This window comes from Filicampus tigris, chromosome 1 (assembly GCF_054856515.1).
Source record: "Filicampus tigris isolate MCC_2025a chromosome 1, RoL_Ftig_1.0, whole genome shotgun sequence".
Classification (NCBI taxonomy): Eukaryota; Metazoa; Chordata; class Actinopteri; order Syngnathiformes; family Syngnathidae; genus Filicampus; species Filicampus tigris.
This window is the reverse complement of record NC_141217.1, coordinates 33,990,015-34,013,177: the sequence shown is the minus strand read 5'-3', so window position 1 is coordinate 34,013,177 and position 23,163 is coordinate 33,990,015. Positions and strand designations below refer to the sequence as shown.

Sequence of the window (23,163 nt, the reverse complement as noted above, 5' to 3'; positions counted from 1 at the left end):
GAAATACACAGTCATACAAGTCACTGAATTGGCAACACTGACAGTGCTTTTGCAAACTTACACCCCTGTGTATTTTTGTGTGTGTGTGACATACATCCAGCTCCTTGAGTACTGGATGTTCTTCTATTCCTGGGAACATGACTCTCATGGTGTAAGTGCGATATTCCAAGAAGGGAATCTTAACTCCGTCCATGTCGTTGGTCAGTTCCTGAATATCGGTCTGCAGCTCGGCAAAAGCTAAACAACACAAACACACGCGTTAATGTGAAACATGCACATGTGTGGGTGTGTGTGTGTGTGTGTGGGAGGGCGCACCGCACCCTCTTTGCACTCCAGCGCCACCCTGCTCTCGAGGTTGTCCATCTGTAGCTGAAGACGCTTTAGTGTGCGGTCAGCGTCCCGCGTCTTGCGCTTGTAGGCGATCAGCACGGCGATGATGGCTACCAGCAGCACGCCGCCGCCCGCGCCGATTCCGATGATGGCGGGCAGCGTGAGGGCGCTGTCCGAATAAATGTGCAGCGTTCCCGGAGAGAACTCCAAACCTCCGACCAGGATCTGCGGGAAATTGCAGCCGGGGGTTAAGGCCGACTACCAACGAACTGAAATGCTGTCGTACTGACTGAATTGTTGAAATGTAGTATGCGAGACCAGAAGTTGGAATGGTTTCATTCTGTCAAGCAATGTGGAAAGAGGAGCTAGATGTGTCAAATACCTCATGGGATTTGATTTGATTTTTGGTGAAAATGTGTGTGAATTTCGGCCATGCAGTCAATAGGTCTTCATGTGTCCCGAATAAGATGAATAGCATGACATTTTAATGGTGTGAATTGTTCAAGAAATGCGGAAGGAGGTGTTAAATATTGCTGACGTCATGCGGGAATCCTCGCGCCTCTAAAAATCATCGCTTTTCAGGAGACGCCAAAAGCAGCATGTTTGTTCAACTCTCGACATTGTGTCATCAAAAGACCTCAGCTGCTCAATCATTTGTAAAAATAACCAGCGGCGGCGCGCATGCCAGTCCGTCAGTATTCATTCCGTCATTATTTCTGACCAAGTCCGTCCATCGTCGTCGGCGACAGCCAATCGGCATTGAGAACCGTATAATCAACGCCAGCTTCCTCTCATTTGTTCCCCGAACATGGATTTTTTTTGGTTAATATAAGGGGCTGTGGCGGGAGAAGGGCGAGCTCACCAGCACGCGTTGCTCTCCAGTCAACTCGGGCGAATCACAAAGCAGCTGATGCTCCGACACCGTCAACAAGCACGGAGCCTCGCCGATCAGAACGGTGTAGTTCAGACGGTTGTTGCCGGGGGCAGCCGGGACCAGGTTCTTACCCTGCACACAACGTCTCACAACGTCTCACACGCCCTGCTCCAAGTCTGGACTTTCGGTGGGGTTGCTTCTCACCTTGAGGATGATGGGGGACCCTGGTTTGACCTCCAGGATTCCTGAGATGCCCAGGGGGTCAAAGGTCGGGTTGGGGTAGTGCGTGAAGGAGGTGGAGTTAAGCACCAGAAGCGATGACACCTGACAGCCAAAATGTCATCGCACCAAACAATGAACAACAACATCAACAAAAGCGATTTTCCAGAGGTAAAATTGAACGTTATCACATTTGTGTTCAAAAATAAAACTTTCGGAATTAATTATGGGGGACACATTATTGACAATAGACTATTGAATCTGTGGATCTGCCAATGGCAAGCCCGGCTTATATGGTCCCAATCTTAGTCACTGTTCCATCCTATGTCCACTTTAATGTTCAGAACAGATGCGTCTTGGTGTTGGTGCAAGGTTGTGTCACGCCACACGCATCACCTGATCCAAGATGAATCCAAACTCGTCGGCATGCAGTGTCCCCTCTGGTGGGTTGGGTTTGCCATAGACCAGGCCGGGAGCCAAACACGTCATGACGCTGTCGTTTACTGCCGTGCAGAACTGAGGAGAAACACCATAGCAGGATAACCATGTGGTGGCATAAACAGTTTATGTCATAACAATAGGTTTGAATTAGAGATAGACCAATGTGGTTCTTTCAGGGCCAATACCGATTGTCAAGGAGGCCGATAACTGCTATTTGGAGCTGATATTCATTTTGAGTAAAGGTGAAAATATTGGTGTCCAAATTTCCAAAAATACAACATCCAACTAAGCTTTGTTGTAATGTCTTTAAGCATATGTTCATTGAAGAACTTTTCAGATTTGCAAAATGTTTCTGTCAATTTTAGACAATAGACATATTTGCTGTAAAATTCTAGCAAATAGTTCAAGGAGCTCCCAGGGTCATCAAAATGTCTGAAAAAGTTAAATAAAAATGTAAAGACCAATTAAATAGCTCCCTATAGCTTTAGACAGTAAGTAAAGTTTTCCAAAATGTCAAAATACCTGAAATGTTAAACTTTCACTTTTCTTTATTTTAATCACAATCAAAAACAAAAGGTGCAGAGTTCCCAGGGTCAGCAGCACCTCTTATATAGTTAAATGAAAATTGAAATAAATAGCTCCCTCAAGTTAACAGTTTTAAAATTGATCTCAAAGGGATGTCAAGCCAAACATATTTTTTCCCAGAATATGTTCTATGCAGGCCCACGAGTTGAGACAAGGCATTTTGATTAATATTGCGTTTGTGCAATATAAGTTAAGCAGAAAAATGCACCCACTTTTAGTCATCTCAGGGGGCAGCCATTTTGTCACATCTGTCGACTGAAGATGACATCAAAGTTGCTCAGGGCTCAGATAATGACCAATCACGTCTCACCTGTTTTCTGAAGCTGAGCCATGATTGGTCATTATCTGAGCCCTGAGCAACCTCGGTGTCATCTTCAGCCGACAGATGTGACAAAATGGCCGCCCCCTGAGCTAGCTAAAAACGGGTGGATTTCTCATATTTCACAAACGCAATATTTGTCAGAACGCCGTGTTTGGACTAGTGGGCCTGCATAGAACATTTTCTGGAAAAAAAAGTATGTTTGGGTTGAGTTCCTCTTTGATGTGCATCAGATTTTTAAAAAAGGCAGATGCCCGTCAAAATGCTCAATATCGGCGCCGATTATATGCTGATAATTGGTCAATCCCTAGTTTTAATCAGCATGTTACATCATAATCATGTGGTGTCATAACAATGTGTTTTCGTAATCATGTGAAATCATAACCATGTCTAGTCAAACAATGTAATGTCAAAGCCATGTGATGCTATAACCATGTGATGTCATAATAATGTGATGTCATAATGTTTTTTCACCGCCATGTGAGATCATAACCATGAGAGTGCATAATCATGTGAGGGCATAACAATTTGAGTAAAAAAAAAAAGATGTCATAACAATGTGACATCATAAACATGTGATGTCATAATGTGTTTTCACCACCATGTGAGATCATAACCATGAGAGTGCATAATCATGTGAGGGCATAACAATTTGAGTAAAAAAAAAAAGATGTCATAATAATGTGGCATCATAAACATGTGAAGTCATAATGTGTTTACACCATGTGCATTTATAACCATGTTTGGTCAAATTTTATTTGTCATAACCATGTGATGTCAAAGCCATGTGATATAACATTGTGGTGTCACAACCATGTAGTGTCATAAAAAGGTGATGTCATAACTATGTGATGTCAAATGTTTACGATGTCATAACCATGTGATGTCATTTCAATTTGACATCATAACAAAATGATATCATGATGACGTCGCTGGTCTTACGTTGTTGGTCTCCACGCCACCATATTTGGCTCTGACTTTGGGCTCCTGGATAGTGAGCAGGTTGGTTCCCATTACTGTGATCACTGTGCTACCACTACACATGCAGGCACACGCGCACAAACACACACGTACATACGCACACACAGGGGGGTGTCGGAGATCTGTGCTGTGATTGGTGGACAGTGAAAATGGGCGCAGGCCTACTTGAGGATGGACCAATTAGGTTCTATGGCGGTAATGGTTGGATCCTCCGTGTACAAGTATTTGATCTCTGAGCTGGTCACTTCCGCCTTATCGATCATCAGGCGGATGGGGGCGGGGCCAACTCCAGACGGCGAGGCGGGAGTGATGCAGACTACCTCCCGATTGATGCGTCTGGACGAGAAGCAGAATAACAAGAATGTTCCACTTCTACTGTTGTTCATGTCAGTAAGGATTTCTGTTTTCATGACTTACTTGACAAACAGACACTCGTCTTTGTCGATAAAGACCGACACGCTGCTGCCCGCGTCCAAGTTCCGACCCGCCACTGTCAGTCTGGTTCCCCCGGAAACTGGACCTCTCTCCGGACGAACGTTGCTCAAACTGGGACTCTGTGAGTGAGTGAGAATGAGAGAGAGAAAGAGAATGAGAGAGAGAGAGAAAGAGAGAAAGAAAGACAAAGAATGTCAAGAGTCTGCTTGGGACTCGCAACAATGAATGAAGAGACAAACGAGGATGTAAACAAAGTCTTACCACAAAAGCGTACGCTTGCGTGGACATGGTGCGATACTCAGCGCTGCATACGCCGATACACAATTCCACCGCACCGCCGGGAGAGTGGGGCAACAGAGCCTCAGCCATGTCACACACCACTCTGCATGTGAGCGCACGCACACACACACGCACACGCACAAACAATCACATGGCAACCAAATGTACTTGTTTGTTCTAAGAAAAAACTTTTAAGACTTTAGAGTCACGCTACAAGTCCACGTGAATACATGACAGTAACCTTAGAGGGGAAGTCAAGCCCAAACATTTGTTTTCAAGAATATGTTCTATGCAGGCCTATTAGTTCAAATAAGGCATTCTGATTAATATTGAATTTGTGGAATAAACTTAAGTAGACTTAAGCAGCAAAATCCACCCGTTTTTAGCCATCTCAGGGGGCAGCCATTTTGTCACTTCTGTCAACTGAAAATGACATCACAGTTGCTCAGTGAATGACCAATCACAGCTCACCTGTTTTCTGAAGCTGAGCCATGACTGGTCGTTCAGAGGTGACAAAATGGCCGCCTCCTGAAAGCTGAAAACGTTTTGGGAGGTGCTAATGAAAGTCTAGTAAGATTCGCCGATGGACACCTTTTATACGGGTACTATTTTTTCCCTGTGGAAAAAAGGCGAATGACGGACGGCGGAAGGGTACCCGCGCTGCAGACGGACGACGAATAACGGATACTCAATTTTTAGTAGAATTATAACAGTCGGTCTATATGCATCCCGGTTATTAACGCCGGGGGCTGGCAAGATGCATGCTAGCATCGCATATCGTCAGGTTAATCCAAGTTTTCATGATAGTCAAAACACCTCAGTCACGAACATTTCTAGCGTGTTGTAATTCCAAGTCATCCGTTATATGTATCTTGCGTTGGATATTTAAAGACTCTGTAGTGGTGGCTTATGATGGTGACAATAATGGCACTATGAATCCAACTGGAGAAGCCTCCGAGGCGATATGATTGGCTGCCTGCTGCATTGCTGGAAGGATATGACGCACGTAGGTTTGCCAAACTAGGACTAAACACTGCATCAAAACTTTTGGAATCCATATTAAGAGTTCATCGTTAAACCGAACTACAACAGCCACTGAGTGGAATTGGCGGTTTCGGCTTCAGTAAATACAGAAGTGCTAACTGTGAAGCAGCACATTTCCCTCCCAGCACAGAGCCCCAGAAGCGCCGGCATGCGCTTTACCGTGCAGTCAAACATTCATTGAATTACACCTGACTGCGGCGCTACTGTCATTCTTCATCACCATCGACATCATTATCATCGTCGTTGACATGTACACACAGGTACTGTTAATTGTATATCAACGTGCTTAGCCGTAAATTGCTTACCGTAATTTTAAGGAATGAAACAATGCTTCAGGCAAGAGTTTTAAATACTATTCAAGTGTTTGGGGATAATAATTTGTGTCATATTTATGGTTTGGAGTAGACTATTAACACGTGGAATTATAGTCACTTTCAGGGGAGCTTTAATTAGACGTGGAAATTTGTCAATCACCATCCAGTGTGCATATCTACCAAACGTCAGCTGCACACTGAGTACGTCAATCACATCTCAGTCACATCTCAACTCCATGTGTCCCTAGAGTATTTGTGTTAAATGTCAACCCCGCAGTAAATGCCGTTAATCAGCACACTCCAATGACAGTCCAATAAGGTGCGCTTGTTTGGTTCACACTGACCTCTCTGCGCTGATGTACAGCGAGGGAACAGGGTTACAACGAACACCGGCCACTTGCACGTGCGTGATCTCCTTCACCTGCAGACCCAGGTTTTCACCCTCGATGGTCACTCGAGTCCCCCCCTCGCGAGGTCCCGTCAGAGGAGCAATCTGCGGGAGACAACCTTTCATGGAGTGGCGGGTGTTTGGGTGGTGCCTCAGCGGCGCGTGGGTTCTCCTACCTTGTTGATGCGCGGGTGGCTGCAGCGTACGTTGTGGCGTCCGTGGTGCATCCAGCTGTGCTCCGGCGCCGCGCAGTGTTGACGCAGCACACACTTCCTGCTTTCAGCGCACCAGCCGCATTGGAAGGCGGTCGGAGCTTTCAGGCATTGGCCGCAGCTGGAGCGTTGAGCCTCGCACTTGTAGAGCAACGCTGCGTACGCAACGCCATACGAACAAGGGAAGAGGGGACAAATTGTTCAGGAGTAAGACAAGTTTTCACAAATTATTAGAACGGACCCTCAGCGTCGTGGCTAAAAAACGTATATAATATGATAATGAAACTGTTGAAACACAAGGAAAGTAAAGCATTAAGCAGTCAAATAATCCTACCCTCACACCCTAAATGCCCAATGGCTACAATGAACACAATATATTTTTTTTTTCCGGACCATAACAAGCACTTAAAAATCCGTCAATCTTCTCAAAATAGCGCGTCTTGTAATCCGTTGCACCTCATGCATGGATTTCGTATTTTCAGTTCGTTGTCTTTAATTCAAATTCCTTCCTATTACATTCACGTCATTCTCATGTGCAGCTAATCGCAAGCAGGCGTCCATGTTTTCAACGTGCCAGAACCAGACCTACTTCCTGCTTCCGTGTCTAAGAATCATGGGAAATAAAGTCAGTCCTATTGAATGAATGAATGAATGAATGGTTTATTTTCGGTTGTACACATAACACAGAAAATAAAAAACGCAAATCATTTCAAACATCAATTGACAACTGAAAAAAAGAATAGGCTGAAGCACCAGGCTTATTATTGCCTATCCTATACTGTCCCATGAATCACCTAGAATTTCAATAGAACAAAAGAAATAAATACTATACACTCACATTTTAATCTCTAATTTTACCCAATGGCCCTATACACATTAATTATTTTACATTTTAGTTTTTTCTTAAACCTCAACAAAGAACAACACAGCTTCAAAGCATCATCAAGTCCATTCCACAATTTCACCCCCAAAACTGAAAAACATCTGTATTTTATGTTGGTCCTTACTTTATACATTTCAAACATAAATAAACCTCTTAAATGATAATTTCCTTGTCTTAACTTAAAAAATGTCTGAATACCAACAGGTAAGCTTTTATTTTTGACACAAAAAGGGATTTCCAATGTCTTCAGATACACAATGTCCATGCATTTTAAAACAACAGATCCTATAAATAATTTGTTATCTTAATGCTGCTGTTTTTTCATTTATCGGAGGATCCCCTCCTCTTCTCCGCTCAAAGCAACCCCGTGTAGTTGCACGGCCAACAAAAACAAGCAACCGCGCGACCCGATATTTCATGTCTGGTCTGAACCTAGCATAATAGCGCCATATCTATCAAATAAACATGGTATTAGGGCTCCAGACTGACCTTTTGCTCCTAAAGTTTGAGACAATGCAACTATAATTTTCATCTACTCACTCACACCTGTGCAACCAGTAAATTTGATGATTTTAGAAAAAAAAATACTATTTTTGAATATTTTTTTGTTGCTGACCAACATCTGCTCAATGCTTCAGCCCATTTATCGGTAATAAAGTGAAAATGAGTAGGTATGAATAATAGTTGGCAAGTCAATTGATGCGCTACTCAACTTACACCCCTCAAATTTCAGGTTAGAAACCACTTTTATCATAGTAAAAAAAGTTAGTATGTGATTTCATTAGCCCTCCATGAAAGCACACAAGTTATCGTTGCGTTTTAAGCAAAAAAAGTCATTTGTGGACATCAGTTTGGACAATTGGTGAACATCAACAGGGGACAAATTTAGAATGTCAATTATCACATTACCTTTCATGGACACCGGCTTGTCAATGAAGAAGTCTCCATCCCAGACGATGTTGAAGTCCACTGGAAGGTCTGCTGCTTCCGTTCCCTCGTACCAGTACTACGGCGCACAAGAACACGCAAATATGTCAACACGCTAGTTCATGTCAGGGCAGCAAAGACACACAAGCATTCCCACTTACACTTAGGGACAATTTAGTGACTTAATGAAGCTAACATGCTAGTGTGTTTTCAAAATGCGGGAGGAAAAATCCATGCAACCATCAGGAGAATGTTCACACAGGAAGGCCAGCAGAGATTCTAACCTGGAATTTACCTACACTGTGGCAGGCGTGCGAACCACTGTTTCACCGTACAGTGGAAACTGCCAACGCCTTCAACAGGAATTTTGTGGTGTGCGGTACAAATTTTGCACATGGAACTTACAATGCATACCTTGTTGAATCTCATTTCGGCCAGCATCAAATGATTATTAACTCTAGGTTCTACTTCCTGCTTCTTGTTTTGTTTCGATATTAACTCTGTTTGCATTTGAATCCATCTCTTTGTGCAGTGATTCTGTGTGTGCCTGTGTGCCTAATGCTTCCATTACCATTGAAATCATCCAGCTGAGCCCACCGAACGGCCTCAGCACACGCACATGCGCACGCACACGCACACTCTCATGGGACTTGTTATTAGAAACCAAGTGATGATCTCAAATCAGGACTTGTGCTTGTTGCGCTTTGGTATGAAATAAAGCCATTTGTATTGATCTGATTTCAAGCGAACTTCACACGCGATTAAACGCTAACAAAAAAACGCACAGATTTAACGATTCATTAAGGGATCAATTTACAGTACATTTACATTCAATTGAAGGGAACGTGAAAACTGCCCACAAAATGTGAATTATTTTCCTTCCAAAAACACACCAAGCGATACAAACATACAGTAATAGGCTACTTGAAAAATAAATGCTGTTTGAGTCAATAATATGCCGGCAATGTCTGTGTATTGGTTTTATTGGACTAAATGCTCAATTTCCTCTTCATTTAACCCCCCCCTGCACACACACCACACACACACACACACACACAATCATGCACACAATATCCACTCTACTGGTTTGCTGACACAAGGACAAATGAAGGTCACTGCTGAGAAGACGACTGTGCGTATTCAGTCAGAGGCGAAGCAGGCTGTGCAAGTCTGTGGGGGATGTGGGGCATTTTACTGTAGCATTTTCGAGTTAGTAAGGCTTGTGAGGGTAAGGCTGGATAGATGTTAAGGGTGCAGCACAACTAACATCATGGTGTAATCTTTTTATTATTTAAAAAAAACCCTACAAAGTCTTGTCTTTATTCCTTGGGCTCCATGTGCAGAAGCAGTTTTATTGATTCATTCAGCCTGCCAGCACATATTATGCAGAGCGGGATTTGGTGCATGCGAGTCAACTAATAAACACATTATATTTAAGTGGCACTGCTGATATTGTCCGATACCGTCTCATTATTTGGCCAGTTTCCTTTTTCCAAGGGTCTCTTCAAACATTTTTCGCTCATTTTTGCCTGCCTGTGGGATTTCGGTTTTCGGTACCATGTGACCAAGATGCACGTTTTGATAAGAGGCACGGCCGCACGGGCGAATTCACCTGATTTTCAAAATAAAACTTTCAGACTCTGATGATCACTCAAATATTTTTTGGTTGGCACTATATCCGGCCACCGCTTAGTAGTTGGGGACCCCTGGCGTAGTGTGGGTGTTGAAATTCAATTGAAGCTAGTGTGACACCCTTGGTCTAAGGAAAGGGTTATGACAGGGTTGGGCAGGCAATGTCCTCTGTAGCTTGAATGGTGTCAGAGCATTTGGAAAGCGATAAATTTGGGGACTGAAAGAGACACAGTTACCTACTTTATGAAGTTAGCAGCATTTCAAGTATTATTGAGGGTATAACTTCTCCCGGAGTGTGCGCCTATGCGAAGTAATTTAATATTACCGCCATTTAGTGTGCGTAAAGTTGCGAAATTGACAAAGTTAAATTCATGCCGTACCTATCGGTTAGGTTCTAAGTTAGTATGCTATGTTAAGTTCGTTTCTACGTAAGCTTACAATTTATGTTCATAAGTAGGTCTCGTGTTGTGTTTTTGCATCTATTTTTTTTTTGTCTGACAACATGTAATGTATGTATTCTGATTCATATGCAGCTGATGAATTTAACTAATGTAGTAACTTGTAATCTAATTTACTTACTTTTAAAATAAAGCAATCAGTAAATCCTTACCGAAGTGTTCTGACACTGGATGCAGGATGAGTTGAAGCGCACCGCCGGGATGCGCTGGACTTTCCCTTGGATATGGAACACGCACTCGTAGTTCTTCTGGCCCGACTGAGGCTGCGGGAGGTTGCGCGCTCGGAGTGTGATCGGACGAACCAGGCCGGCTGGCACCAAGATGTCGGATGTGGGCAGGATCTGAGGACAGCCCTGTGAACGGAAAGTCATACAATCAGCAAGATGGTGTTTGGTTTTAATATTAGCATTTCCAGTTCACATAAATGGTGGAAATGCCTTCTTCTTGATTAGCTTTGACAAGTGGTCCAAGTTTGAGCTGGGGATGAAAAGGTTTACCGAAGCGTATTAGCATTTCAAATTGGTCAGCATTACCGTTTTAGATTGTAATTATCATCACTACTATTACTGGCTCCTTTTTGTATTATTAGAAATAATATCTGCAGCTGACAGGTGGAAATTAGATTTTTGTGGGAGAAAAAAAAACACCAAGCCCCTGATTTATTTTTTTTGTATTCAAAATAACACTCACATCTGACATTTTTTGGGTGTCATTTAATTGACAATTTGTGATAATACCATCATTTTGGCCACAATCATCCTCATTTCACATTTTCATGGTGTTTCATCTCAGGCGAAATCATTTCAATTATTAGTTTTGACTTTGTGTCACAGGTTATTAACTTGTAAAGTGGCAGCTGAAGAGTCGTGATCAAAAACCGTCAACGGGTGACAGATCTAAGCTTTGTGACTACAAGAAACAGAAAACACACACACAATAACAGTTTTTCTCAGAAGAGGTAAGCTTCATGAATGAGCATCGGCACAGTAATTAATTGCCTTGTGACTGACAGGAAGCCCGTGAGCACCACAGGAATTGGACCACAGCACAGCATGATACAATGACTGCAGAGAAATGCTTTAAAGGTGAAGTCAACCCAAACATATTTTTTTCAAGAATATCTTCTATGCAGGCTCACTAGTTGAACCAGGGCATTCTGGTTAATATTGTGTTTATGGAATATAGCAAAATCCACACATTCTCAGGGGAGCGGCCATTTTGTCACTTCTGTAGACTCAAAATGGAATCATAGTTGCTCAGGGCTCAGATAACCACCAATCATGCCTCAGCTTCACAAAACAGGTAAGACGTGATTGGTTGTTCATCGGGTATTGCATTTGCGAATGGCTGCAGCACCACACTAGTGCACGGAGACAAGCATAGTAGCGTTTTTTTTTTTTTAATCGAATCAAATCGAAAATCGTGAACTGAAAATTGAAATTTTCATATACTGTATACAAACTACTGAATGGTTTCCAGTCAATGTTAGTGCACATATAAACAATAAGGCAGACATACTAACCAGATGTGCTGGCATAATTGTATCATTTTTTCCCCCCAAGATTTATGTTCTCCTTAATGCTTTCAGCGGCAGCCATTTAAAAAAAAAGAAAAAAAAAAGAACCTACTGAACACCAGCCAATATAGAGCATTCTAACTGATCTTTCAAAGCTCACTGAATATTGTGTTTTATGACTTCGTCAACACAGAAACTACGAAATGAAAGATTAGCCTCTCTTCTTTCATCACACAAAAAAGTGGGTTTCTACCTTTTTCCATTTTTTAGTAATTAACAGTAGAAAATGGGTTAGTTTCACCCATATCACATGTTTTGGACCAAAAATACGCTGAGAACAAGCTTTTTGTGAAAAGATATGTTATGCACAACAGTGAGATTTATGCTAATACTTTTTGCTTTCGTGGCGCCTCAGATACCCGAACAGTCGTTTTCTTGTAGAAAATACCAACAATAACTATGAAAATGTGCTTTTGATGGCAAAATAATGCATTTACAAATATTCACCAGTGTAGCAATTTAACATTTGACATACTTTACAAACTATTTGCACGCTATTTAGTAGTAGTAGTATTTAGTAGTGTGTGCATGTGTGCACTGTTCCGTGTTATGCGTGTACGTGTGTACATCTAACCTACTGCTAAATTTAAATAATCTCGATCATCTTGTATCTGTTCTGTGACACTAGATTTAACGTGACAAACATTTCATCACTCAACCACAAGCTTCTTGCAACGTCAATTTTCACATTCATTTTCATAAATTTCACGTCAACGACGCTCAAAGAGTTAAAGGACCACGTGCACACACACACACACACATTTGTACACAAACACACGCCTCTACCGAGCGTGCTCAGTGCAAGCAGGACTTTACCTGGGCCGTGCTGACGCGTCCCTCAAGGAAGGAGCAGTCCTCCAGGTTGTTGGTGCACATGTGACGATATTTGCACCAGTGACACGGAAACATGCTGCCCACACAGGTAGTGCACCTGCAAACAGGAAATGAAGCCATCATTCAAGCAGCGGGGCCTAAAACAAAAAGACAAGGACAGGGGGGAGGAGTGGACGCCAGGCTTACGAGTTGAGCACAGAGCAGTTGTAGAAGGTGAAGTTGGTGCTGATGAAGGTTCGTCTTGTCTCGCTGGATCGAAGACTAAGTTGGACATCTCGTTTCTCTCCTGTCGAGACAACGCCAAGCATTAGCATATTGCCGGTGCATAATTGCGTGTTTGAGGGGCTATCATGGACATCATTCAGGATTATTGAAATGCTCTCACGCTAAAAAAGTGAAATGTTCTCACACAATCAAGTAAATCACTTATACGAACAAACACACTTGTGGATATTTACATTCATCCATTTTATTTCAGTCTCAGGGAATTGAATCCTTCACAACTGGAAGAATCAGAGCAGTCCAGGTGCGATGGATTCAATGCCCTGAGAATTACACACACACTACTGAAACTCTCACACATGCTATTGATATACTCTTGCACACACTACTGAAATGCGACAGAATGTAGACAAATGCGCTCACACACGCGCACTACTGAAATTCTTCCACACAAATAAGTAAAACATTTTCACACAATACTGAAATGCCGTCATACAGTACATCAAGTGAAACACTCTCACACACTGCTGAAACGCTCTCACACGCTACAGAAACACTCACACACTACAAATCCAGAATGATGTCACTGATGGCCCCTCGTGTGTGTATGTATGTGTGTGTGTGTGCGTGTGTCACCGTAGGAGTGTGGCGGCTGGTCTCTGAGCGTGGGCGACATGCACGTCACCTGACCGTCAGCCCCCACCTCTGCCGGGGTTTCGCTGATGTCTTCGAAGACGCAGGACACGCCCCCAGACAGCGCGGGCACGTGGTGGACTCGTATGCTGAGCTGCACACAGACAACGTTGCACTCTATGACATTATCGACCAAGGAGCCCGAATACAACAGGACGCAAAGACGTCAAACAATATGTACGCAGATGCCGCCTTGAGCACTGAATCATATGTCGAACCCATATTAGAAGTGGCGGCGTAGACCGATGGGGGAAGATACCTCATTCGTTTGAAACACGAATCTGGATCATCAGAATCATTTTTATTGGCCAAGTATCTTAAATCCACACAAGGAATTTGCCTTGCTTACGTAAAGTCGTGGCAGTTGTTTAACATTCAATGCCAGATCTCACGGGAGCGAACAATGACCTTTGATTCTATTTCATCATTACAGCATCATTACAATTTGCTGACATTGTGCCTTTTACCGTGAAGTCACGTATGTGCATCGCACTGTGAATTCCCAAACAAGTTCATTAAATTGCCACAAAGTAACTACTCGGATGGTTTTTAGTTGCTTAGCTAACTTTTCTCATACTTTGAAGGACAGAACAGTTAGAAGGGAAGACTGCACTGATAGTCCGTCTATAACAGTGGTCGGCAACCCGAGGCTCCGGAGCCGCATGCGGTTCTTTCGTCCTTATGTTGCGGCTCTGCGCGGCTTGAGAAAATAAATTATAAGTGTCCGATTGAAGTGCAAAAAGTGTTATTTTCCTGAAAAACGTGCATCATGTCTTCTTAGTAAGTCAATGTTTTTGGCCGCTTTCATATGTGGTCCTACATTGGATACCTATGGGATTTTTTTTTTTTTGCATTGCGACCGCTGTCTGAACCAACATCAGACACTGACGTGAGGAGCCTAAAATGCGCTCCGTGCAGGCAAAGCAATCAGTGCTGACAGCAGGGAGATGGACTCTGCAGTTGTTTTGAGTAACAGTATGGACTTTAAATTTGACTTGAATTTAATCCCACTTGAAACATGAAGCATAAAGTGGACATTTATAGCAATAGTAGTAATTCAGCCACGGCTCGATCGGCTCATTTTTTTACGTGCGGTTATGACGTGACGTCTCCATGAAATGAGATCGAAAAAGCCTCGCCTCATCATTTCCCACAAATACTGTATTTCCACCTCTGACAATCCACTGCCCCCGACATGCTGCACCACATTTACTTCCTTAAGCAAAACGTCGTGAGTGACGTCGACCGCCTTCTTTTGCGTTGTGGGCGCAATTATGCGCTCACAAGAAAAGAGACCATATATATATACACCCAATGTGGTCGACACACTGGCATATCACAGCAACAGGCCAAAACCGCAAAAGGAATGGTCTTATGTATGTTATGATGTCTATGATGGGACGTACCTGCGTTGCCGGGGCGGTGACGGACATGTTGCTGGGGGTAACGGAGATGTTGACACACTGGTCCAGCTTGGTGTTGAAATGTTGAGGCTCCTGCCAATTCTCACATGCTTCCATTCTGGAACATCTGGAGGGGCCACATGACATGATTATCATTGATGAGGGCACGAACATGGTGGTGGGAGAACAGTATTGAAAGTCTCTCATTTATTATTACGGCCCAAGCACCATGCTAGGCAAAGGCCCTATTTTTTAGGTAGCCACCACAAACAGAAAATCTCCAAAATTTTATTTGCAAATTAAAGGGAGGATTGTATTGTCGTAGATTTTCGTAGTGCACATGCGCTCTGGCGTAAGAACTGGTGCATCTTGCTTTTGGCTCCGGTGCAAGTCTCCTTTAGCGTGTTTGGGAATTTGGCAGACCGCGCTGCGCCATGCTGAGCGTTCCGGCGGACTGAGGGTGTTTTCTTTTACATGCGCCCAGCGCACCTGGCAATTTGGTGGCTAAATATCAAAAGAAAGAAAACTCCACCCATGCACACAGTTGGACTGCGCTTTGTGCTAGACTTGCGCTAGGCACCAAAAGAGTCAGCCATTTTGGCTTGAGGGTGCCATTTTTCTGGAATTTGGGCTACATTGAACCCCGCATGTTAGGTTTCAGCATTCGCGAATTTGTCAATTCACACTTTTTTAAAGTGATCCTTCAGTTAAATCATCTTATCCACTGTTTTTGAACACTGGGAAAAGCAATAAAAGTACAATGGGCCCCCGAATACTCACGGCATCCGTGGATTTGCATACTCTAGTATGCTAACAAGTATTATTGATTAGCTTCATTTGAAGTTGGTTTGCTTGTTTTGAATAATTTTACTTTTGAAAGGAGTCCTTTATGTAACACGAGTTCATGGTTGTGTACATGGTTGTAGATGCATGGTGTAGATCAGGGGTTGGAAAATCCCGGCTCCGGAGCCGCATGCAGATCTTTCATCCTTATGCTGCAGCTCTGCGTGGCTTGGTAAAATAAATTACAAGTGATGGATGGAAGTGTGGGCGGCACGGTGAATGACATCCGCTTCACAATGCAGAGGTCGTGGGTTCGAATCCGGCCCCAGCCTTCATGTTTGCGGAGTTTGCATGATCTCCCCGTGCCTGCGTGGGTTTTCTTCGGGTACTCCGGTTTCCTCCCACATTCAAAAAAATATGCATGGTACGTTAATTGAACACTCTACATTGCCCTTAGGTGTGATTTTGAGTGTGAATGTTTGTTTGCCTCTATGTGCCCTGCGATTGGCTGGCAACCAGTTCAGGGTGTCCCTCGCCTACTGCCCGAAGTCAGCTGGGATAGGCTCCAGCACGCCCGCGACCCTTGTGAGGATAAGTTGTTTGGATAATGGATGGATGGATGGATGGAAGTGTATGTTAATTGCCTCAAAAATGTGCATTATGTCTTCTTATTAAGTACAATTTTTAACTCTTTTCCTCAGACCATGTGCAATTTCGGCGATTAGCATTCACCTTCTACAGAGACGTTTGACAGCAATTGACGTGTCAGGAGACAGCCGGCATGCGCGGCTGCCTGCTGCATGCCAGCAACAGCAAAACTGCACAATAACTGAACAAAGTATTTTTTTTTTGTTTGTTCGTTTGTTTAATTAGTAGTTGTAAATTGTAAGATCACTGTGATCTCGAATTAAAATATTATATTATATAATATAGTAAATAAAATTTGTATAGTCCGCTGATAGTGTAGTGGTACACACGCCTGAGTTGTGTGCGGGCAGCGTGGGATCGATTCCCGCTCAGTGACAGTGTCTATGTGTGCCCTGCGACTGGCTGGCGACCAGTTCGGGGTGTAGTCTGCCTTCGCCCATTGACGGCTGGGATAGGCTCCAGCAACTCCCTGCGACCCTATATAGGATAAGCGGTTTGGAAGATGACATGACATGACAATTTGTATATCGTCGCCATCAGCCGACAACCTCAGAAGTCCAAATATGGTCAAATTCATTTTTTTTCACAAATTGATTCTAATGATCCGTCCCTACCTGGTCTGTAATTTTTATGAAATTCTAGCGAATTTAAAGTGGTGAAAATATTTCAATTGGCCGGAGGTGTGTGAGACAATGCGGAATGCGAAAGCCATAATGGAAGCCCCGCTACCGTCTAGTAGTGTTTTGTTTTCCTTTTTTTCCCTTTTTTTTTTTTTTTTTAAATCGAGTGAAAACACTAAGGTTCGCTGGATTACGTAGGCTTGTTTCTTTAATACTGTATGGAACAATGAGATGCTTCGTTGTAAAAAAAGACCCTCCTCAATTGTGTGTCGTGAGGTACAGTAAGCCTGTTTCATTTTAATATGGACTTTATAGACGCGATTAGCGATGAATATGCTAATCTTCATTTCAGATGTCAAAAAGTATTTGCGGCTCCCAGTGTTTTCTTTTCCATGGAAAACGGATCTAAATGGCTCTTTGAGTGTTAAAGGTTGCCGATGCTTTACTGATTGTTCTTTGTGTTGCTCCAGACCATAAAATCAATCCAAATGGAATAACCAGTGTGACGCATGTATGACGCTCCCTATTTTAAGTGCTTTGCTGCCATTTTTTGGCATATATATATATATACTATGTAGGTAATTAGTAATAACCCCCTATTTGGGGGAGCATCAAATATTTGCGATTTTTGTTCTTCACAGCACGGCTCGATCCCTATCTTCCACGAATAGCAAGGGTTCACCATATTTCCAGAGGTCGTATCTCAACGAACGCCTCCACCAAGTGACTCAGCACAAATGCTACATTTTCATTCACACTCATTCAGAATATTCATCGCATTTTGCAGAACAGCACACATCAGCAACATTGCAATCTTGTATTCAGCGTCGTATCATGAAGTGATGGCAAACGCTCTAAAGCCTGAATGAGTACAGCCATTTTTCTTCATGTGCACAGAGAAGGGCTCTTTAATTTTGAAGGCCAACTTGATTGATGTTGCAGCAAAGAGGAAATGTCCCCACCTGGACTCTCAACATCAAAGAGGCCCACAAACTGCGTGTTCCCATGTGGCATCATTAATGTTTCTATAAATGCCCTTCACACACATGCACGGCAAAATATCCAAGCCAATCAGAAGCGAGCATGAGTGGTTTGCACAAATCCATCAGCCACATAATTTGAATCTTATTACATGTTGGGATCTGTCTGTCTGTCATTCCCTGACCTTAACCCCACTGAGAAACCTATGCAGCATCTTTGAAAGGAAGATCTATGATGGTGGAAGGCAGTATAGATACACAGCAGGCCCTGCAAACACACGGTTCGGCACCTGCGGATTGCAGGGTTTTTTTTTCAGTATTGTTTCTATTTTTTTTTACATTTCTTTTGTTTTTGTTATTCATGGAAAATGCATATCAACATTTAAAAAAATAATTTTTGGGGTTAAAAAATAGATTTTAAAATTTACAATTTTAATTATTAATTTATAACTTATTTTTTTTTCCTAATGCATTTTTAGTGGGTGTCAATCATAGGCTTATTTTCACTCTGTGCGCCGACATGATCCCCATCCCCCGAATATAGCGGGGGTCCACTGTATATAAAAGAATATTACAGGATTCTTAATATTAATATTGATTTTTTTTACCCAGCCCTGTTATAGACGCTATTAAAATAGTTGAGGATGAAAAAATGTATTCCTTTTAGATTACATGATTTTTTATTTTTATTTTTTTAAATAATATGATAGTGGATGTCTTACTTGTTGTAGAGGACACACCATCCACAGTGAGGGTCTCCTGACGATAAACAGCCCAAACAAGACTGATATTGCTCGCATGTCTCCACAGGAAGTCTGGACACCTGAAACAGGAACAACATGGCCGAACATGTCAGATGTGTGTACGTGAGCGACTGTACGCTTTTGCGTGTGCATGCACACCTGTTTGTCACTGAGCAGGTAGATGTAGAGGTGGTCCGGACTGAACATCATGTCTCTCAGGATGGGCTTTCCTTCCACCACTGTTACACTCTCGTACAGCAGAGCATTGTGGGACGGCGGTGGGAGTCCATCTACGCGGATCTTAAACACACACACACACATTCAGAAATTTAGCAATCATTACAATCAAATGCTCTGCGATTGACTGGCAAGCTGTCCATTGTTTGTCTACCATATGTGCACTGATATCCTGTAGTGTGCGGAGTGTTAAGAGTAATGTTTTCTCCCTGATGTTGCAAATGGCTAAAATGGGGAACACAAATACCGGGACAATTTCTTACTTGCTGTCTGTCTGTCTATCTATCTATCTATCTATCTATCTATCTATCTATCTATCTATCTATCTATCTATCTATCTATCTATCTATCTATCTATCAATCAATCATCGGGTCAAATTTGAGTGTCCCCCCCACCCGATATCAAGTCAAGTGAAATCCATTTATACAGCGCTTAATCACAAGAGTGTATCAAAGAGCTTCACAGGCCCACAGTTGAAACATATTAACGACATCCCCTGATGTTAACCCCCCCCCAAGGAGGGCAAGGAAAAACTCAAAGAAAATCATCAGTGGAAAAACGAGAAACCTTGTGAAGGGGACACAAATCGGGGGAATCCCACTTCCAGGATGATCTGCTTGGAAAATGACATCCATTGACAACCATTTCACAATGCTAACCACCACAATGGGAGTTACAGTAGCAGACAAGCTAACAGTTAGCCGACCTACTTACTGTATGCCTTCTTCTAATACTAAGATCCGGGAAGGGGTGTAGGAGTGGAGGAACTTGGAGAGGTACGCCGGGACGAGGCCATCAAAAGACTTGTAAACAAATAGAAGCATCTTGAAATGAACCCTAAAATGCACTGGGAGCCAGTGAAGGGAGGCCAGAAATGGGGTTACGTGCTCCGTCTTCCGATCTCCAGTTAGGAGGCGAGCAGCAGCGTTTTGGACCAATTGGAGATTCTTGAGAGAGGACTGACTGACTCCAAAATAAAGTGCATTACAGTGATCTAGCCAGGATTTAACAAAGGCATGGATTACTGTTTCTAAGTGCTGATGGGAAAGGAGGGGCTTTATTTTAGCCAGCTGTCGAAGATGAAAGAAGCTGAACCTAACAACAGTGGTGATTTGCCGGTCCAATTTAAGATCACTGTCCATTTCAAAACCCAAGTTCGAGGATAGTTGGCTTTAGATATGAAGCCAGGGGATCCCAGGTCAACAAGGTGGGATGTAGAGCCACTGGGACCTAAGACCATAACTTCTGTTTTCTTTTCGTTGAAATTTAAGAAATTTAGTGACATCCAGGCTTTTATGTCCTCTAGACAGGACAAAAGTATTCCTAAGGAGAAAGCGTTTTTTTTGCTCAGTGGGACATAAATTTGACAGTCCATCCATAGCAGTGGATGGAAATACCGTGTTTTCAAAGGATGGAACCCAGGGGCAGCAAATACAATGAGAACAGCAAGGGCTCCAAAATAGAACCCTGTGGAACACCATACGATAGAGGTGCAGAGCGGGACTCAGAGGAACCTAGGCTAACAGAAGAAGTCCTGCCAGCCAAATAGGATCTAAACCACTCTAGATCGCTTCCACTAATGCCCACTTGGTGCTGCAAACGAGCCAAAAGAATACCGTGGGCCACCGTGTCGAATGCTGCAGTCAAATCCAACAAAACAAGACATACGTAGTCTACAGTGTCATTTGCCAGGTGGATATCATTTAAAACACGTAATAGGGCTGACTCTCCATGCTATCTGTGGGCTCTCTCATTTTAAAAATTGGTTAGGATGTCAGGGTGTGTGTAGTACTGCTGTAGTTAAATATTAATTGTGCATTATTATTTCTTTAAAATAAAATTCATGGATGGTGATAATATTTTGCATTAAAAATGTAATTTCATTCAGACAGTGTTGTATGTATATGTACTGTGTGTATACATAAATACCTAACATAATGTACTGCATATGCCATTTTTTTCGAACAGTGAGAAAATTTGACTTTTTACCATAAAAAAGAAGGGAAAAAGCAATCTTTTCATTTTGTTACTTTCCAACTTTTAACTGTAAAATACCTTGAATTGTTAATCATTGCTATTGTTGTTTAATATTGCTGTTGTTCCATAACATTTTCATGCATATTTTCATTGTCACAGCTTTTTTTCCCCTTCAGGAGTCATGCAGTCAACATGTGACAATGTGTTATTTTTTATTATCTTAGAACAGAGGTATCCAAACTATGGCACAGAGGCCATTTGCGGCCTGCTGTCCATGTTCTAGCGGCCATCAGTGTATATAAAAAAGAACTCTTGACAGGGCCTGCTATTTATGTGTGCTGAAAAAGTGGGGGCACCCACAACCCCCTTGGGTGCAATGCAACTGACAATTACCAGTACTAATAAAGTCAATTTATATAGGTTTTTTAGATGAAGAAAGTACAACTTAAATAATAACAAAATTCCTCCTTATAATACCTCATGATTTAAGATATTTCAGTTTCAGAAGCAATTTTTTTCCCTCCACTTTCTTTAAAGGTCTTATTTGTGATCATATAGCACTAATATTGACTAAGTTCCTCAAGGAAACAATGCTTTAACAATTTCATCTTATTACTGATTAGTCTTGTGGTTTGCATTCTAGAGGTTTGCAGGGCTTTGGACCACCCCCAAATCACTATAATACATAATAATTGTTTCATTGATTGGTTTTAGAGTGTGTAATAAAATTGGACAATTTCTAAGTGGCCCTTGCACCCCTTTTTTCAAGGCGGACCTTGAAGGAAAACCTTTGGACATTCCTTTTCTATAGGGTGCTTGCACCATCATTTTTGTATGTACAGCATGTGTCTGTCTGTGTGTATAAGGACATCACACAATGACGTCACAGTATAGTAAAAGGAAGCGTGTTATCGTCTTTCACACTCAGCCGCTCCATGTACCTCGTCTGCGTGTGACCCAAAAAAACAAGACTGATGAGGATGGGGTGGCGGGTCAGGTGGGGGTTTAGTGTGGGGGGCTCAAAGGAGGGAAGCAGGTAAGAGGGCGGAAGGAAGGAGAGACAGAGCGTGTAGTGTGTGTAGTTGTCAGTGTGTTAATGAGCTGTCTGCTTGTCGTGCATTTGGTCTTAATTTGAGCTGATGAATCCCCCCCAGACACACACACATAACACACACACACACACACAACAGTATGGAAGCAGAGGAGGAGGGGGCTTGAAAGTAGGACACTGCAGCAGACAAGAACGACACACACTTATGCTTGCACACAGATACACACACACACACACACACACACACACACGCGCAAGAACGCGCACACACAACGACATGGCTGGTGGTGAACATGCAGATGTTATTTAAATTCCACAACGCAGCTGACATGACACTGGAGTTGCCACCCGATACACCCTCCTGCAACACCCTTTTATGCTCGTGGCCCCCTGCGACCTATGCATAAGAAGAAGGGAATGATTCAGGAAGTGGTGACCTTTCACCTGTGACTGTGACTACAACCCTAAACACACACGCTCAAAAACGCGCACACACTGACATGTGAACTTTCACCCCTAACCCCGAGACAATCTGTCTATGCGGCCTCCATCTTATGTGCTGTGATGTCAAGATCGTGCTCCCGACCCCGCCCCCAGACACATATTAATTTGCTTGCTATTAACTATTTCACTACTATTTGCTGTTCAAAGTTGGATGTTCTTCGCTTTAAAGCAGTTCCAGACTTGATTGCGGTCTTAAACACACTAGTGGTGACATTCTTTATTTCCTTATTTTAGCAATTAGCATGGCTTATCCGTCTTTCCAAGTCATCCCTTCATTAGAACGATACTAGTCAGAAAGGTTATTCTCCGACACTGAGGCGATGATTACTGACTTAGGAACGACTCCACCACGTGTTTCTAGCTGGACTAGTAACCACCTCAAGCTCGTTGCTAGCTAGCACTTGATTCTCACTTTTGCTATTCAATGTGTTTTGATGAGGCGCAAAATTCTCATTTTGCCTCATAAACTGTGATGTGAAAAAGCTGATTTCGAGCCTTGATTTGCGCGCGCGGCTGTGGGTGTGCATGCGGGTGGGCCAGCAGTTATGTTACACACACGCGATGACCTCT

At 42.8% G+C, this 23,163-nt stretch overlaps 1 protein-coding gene across 3 annotated transcripts in view; it reads right to left on the bottom strand.

The window, feature by feature from the left end:
- plxna3 (plexin A3) overlaps nucleotides 1-23,163 on the bottom strand; it is a 58,793-nt gene that overhangs the window by 8,987 nt on the left and 26,643 nt on the right. For all 3 annotated transcript variants that reach the window (XM_086035126.1, XM_086035118.1, XM_086035135.1), the window contains 19 exons: nucleotides 18,983-19,123; nucleotides 18,803-18,903; nucleotides 15,053-15,176; nucleotides 13,590-13,740; nucleotides 12,918-13,017; nucleotides 12,714-12,828; nucleotides 10,474-10,674; nucleotides 8,214-8,310; nucleotides 6,386-6,576; nucleotides 6,166-6,314; nucleotides 4,446-4,566; nucleotides 4,167-4,303; nucleotides 3,915-4,085; nucleotides 3,711-3,804; nucleotides 1,820-1,939; nucleotides 1,409-1,528; nucleotides 1,193-1,336; nucleotides 321-555; nucleotides 95-237 (listed from right to left, as the gene is read on the bottom strand). In XM_086035126.1, coding sequence (XP_085891252.1) covers nucleotides 95-237; nucleotides 321-555; nucleotides 1,193-1,336; nucleotides 1,409-1,528; nucleotides 1,820-1,939; nucleotides 3,711-3,804; nucleotides 3,915-4,085; nucleotides 4,167-4,303; nucleotides 4,446-4,566; nucleotides 6,166-6,314; nucleotides 6,386-6,576; nucleotides 8,214-8,310; nucleotides 10,474-10,674; nucleotides 12,714-12,828; nucleotides 12,918-13,017; nucleotides 13,590-13,740; nucleotides 15,053-15,176; nucleotides 18,803-18,903; nucleotides 18,983-19,123 — 2,655 coding nt within the window. The remainder of the gene's footprint in view (nucleotides 1-94; nucleotides 238-320; nucleotides 556-1,192; nucleotides 1,337-1,408; nucleotides 1,529-1,819; nucleotides 1,940-3,710; nucleotides 3,805-3,914; nucleotides 4,086-4,166; nucleotides 4,304-4,445; nucleotides 4,567-6,165; nucleotides 6,315-6,385; nucleotides 6,577-8,213; nucleotides 8,311-10,473; nucleotides 10,675-12,713; nucleotides 12,829-12,917; nucleotides 13,018-13,589; nucleotides 13,741-15,052; nucleotides 15,177-18,802; nucleotides 18,904-18,982; nucleotides 19,124-23,163) is intronic.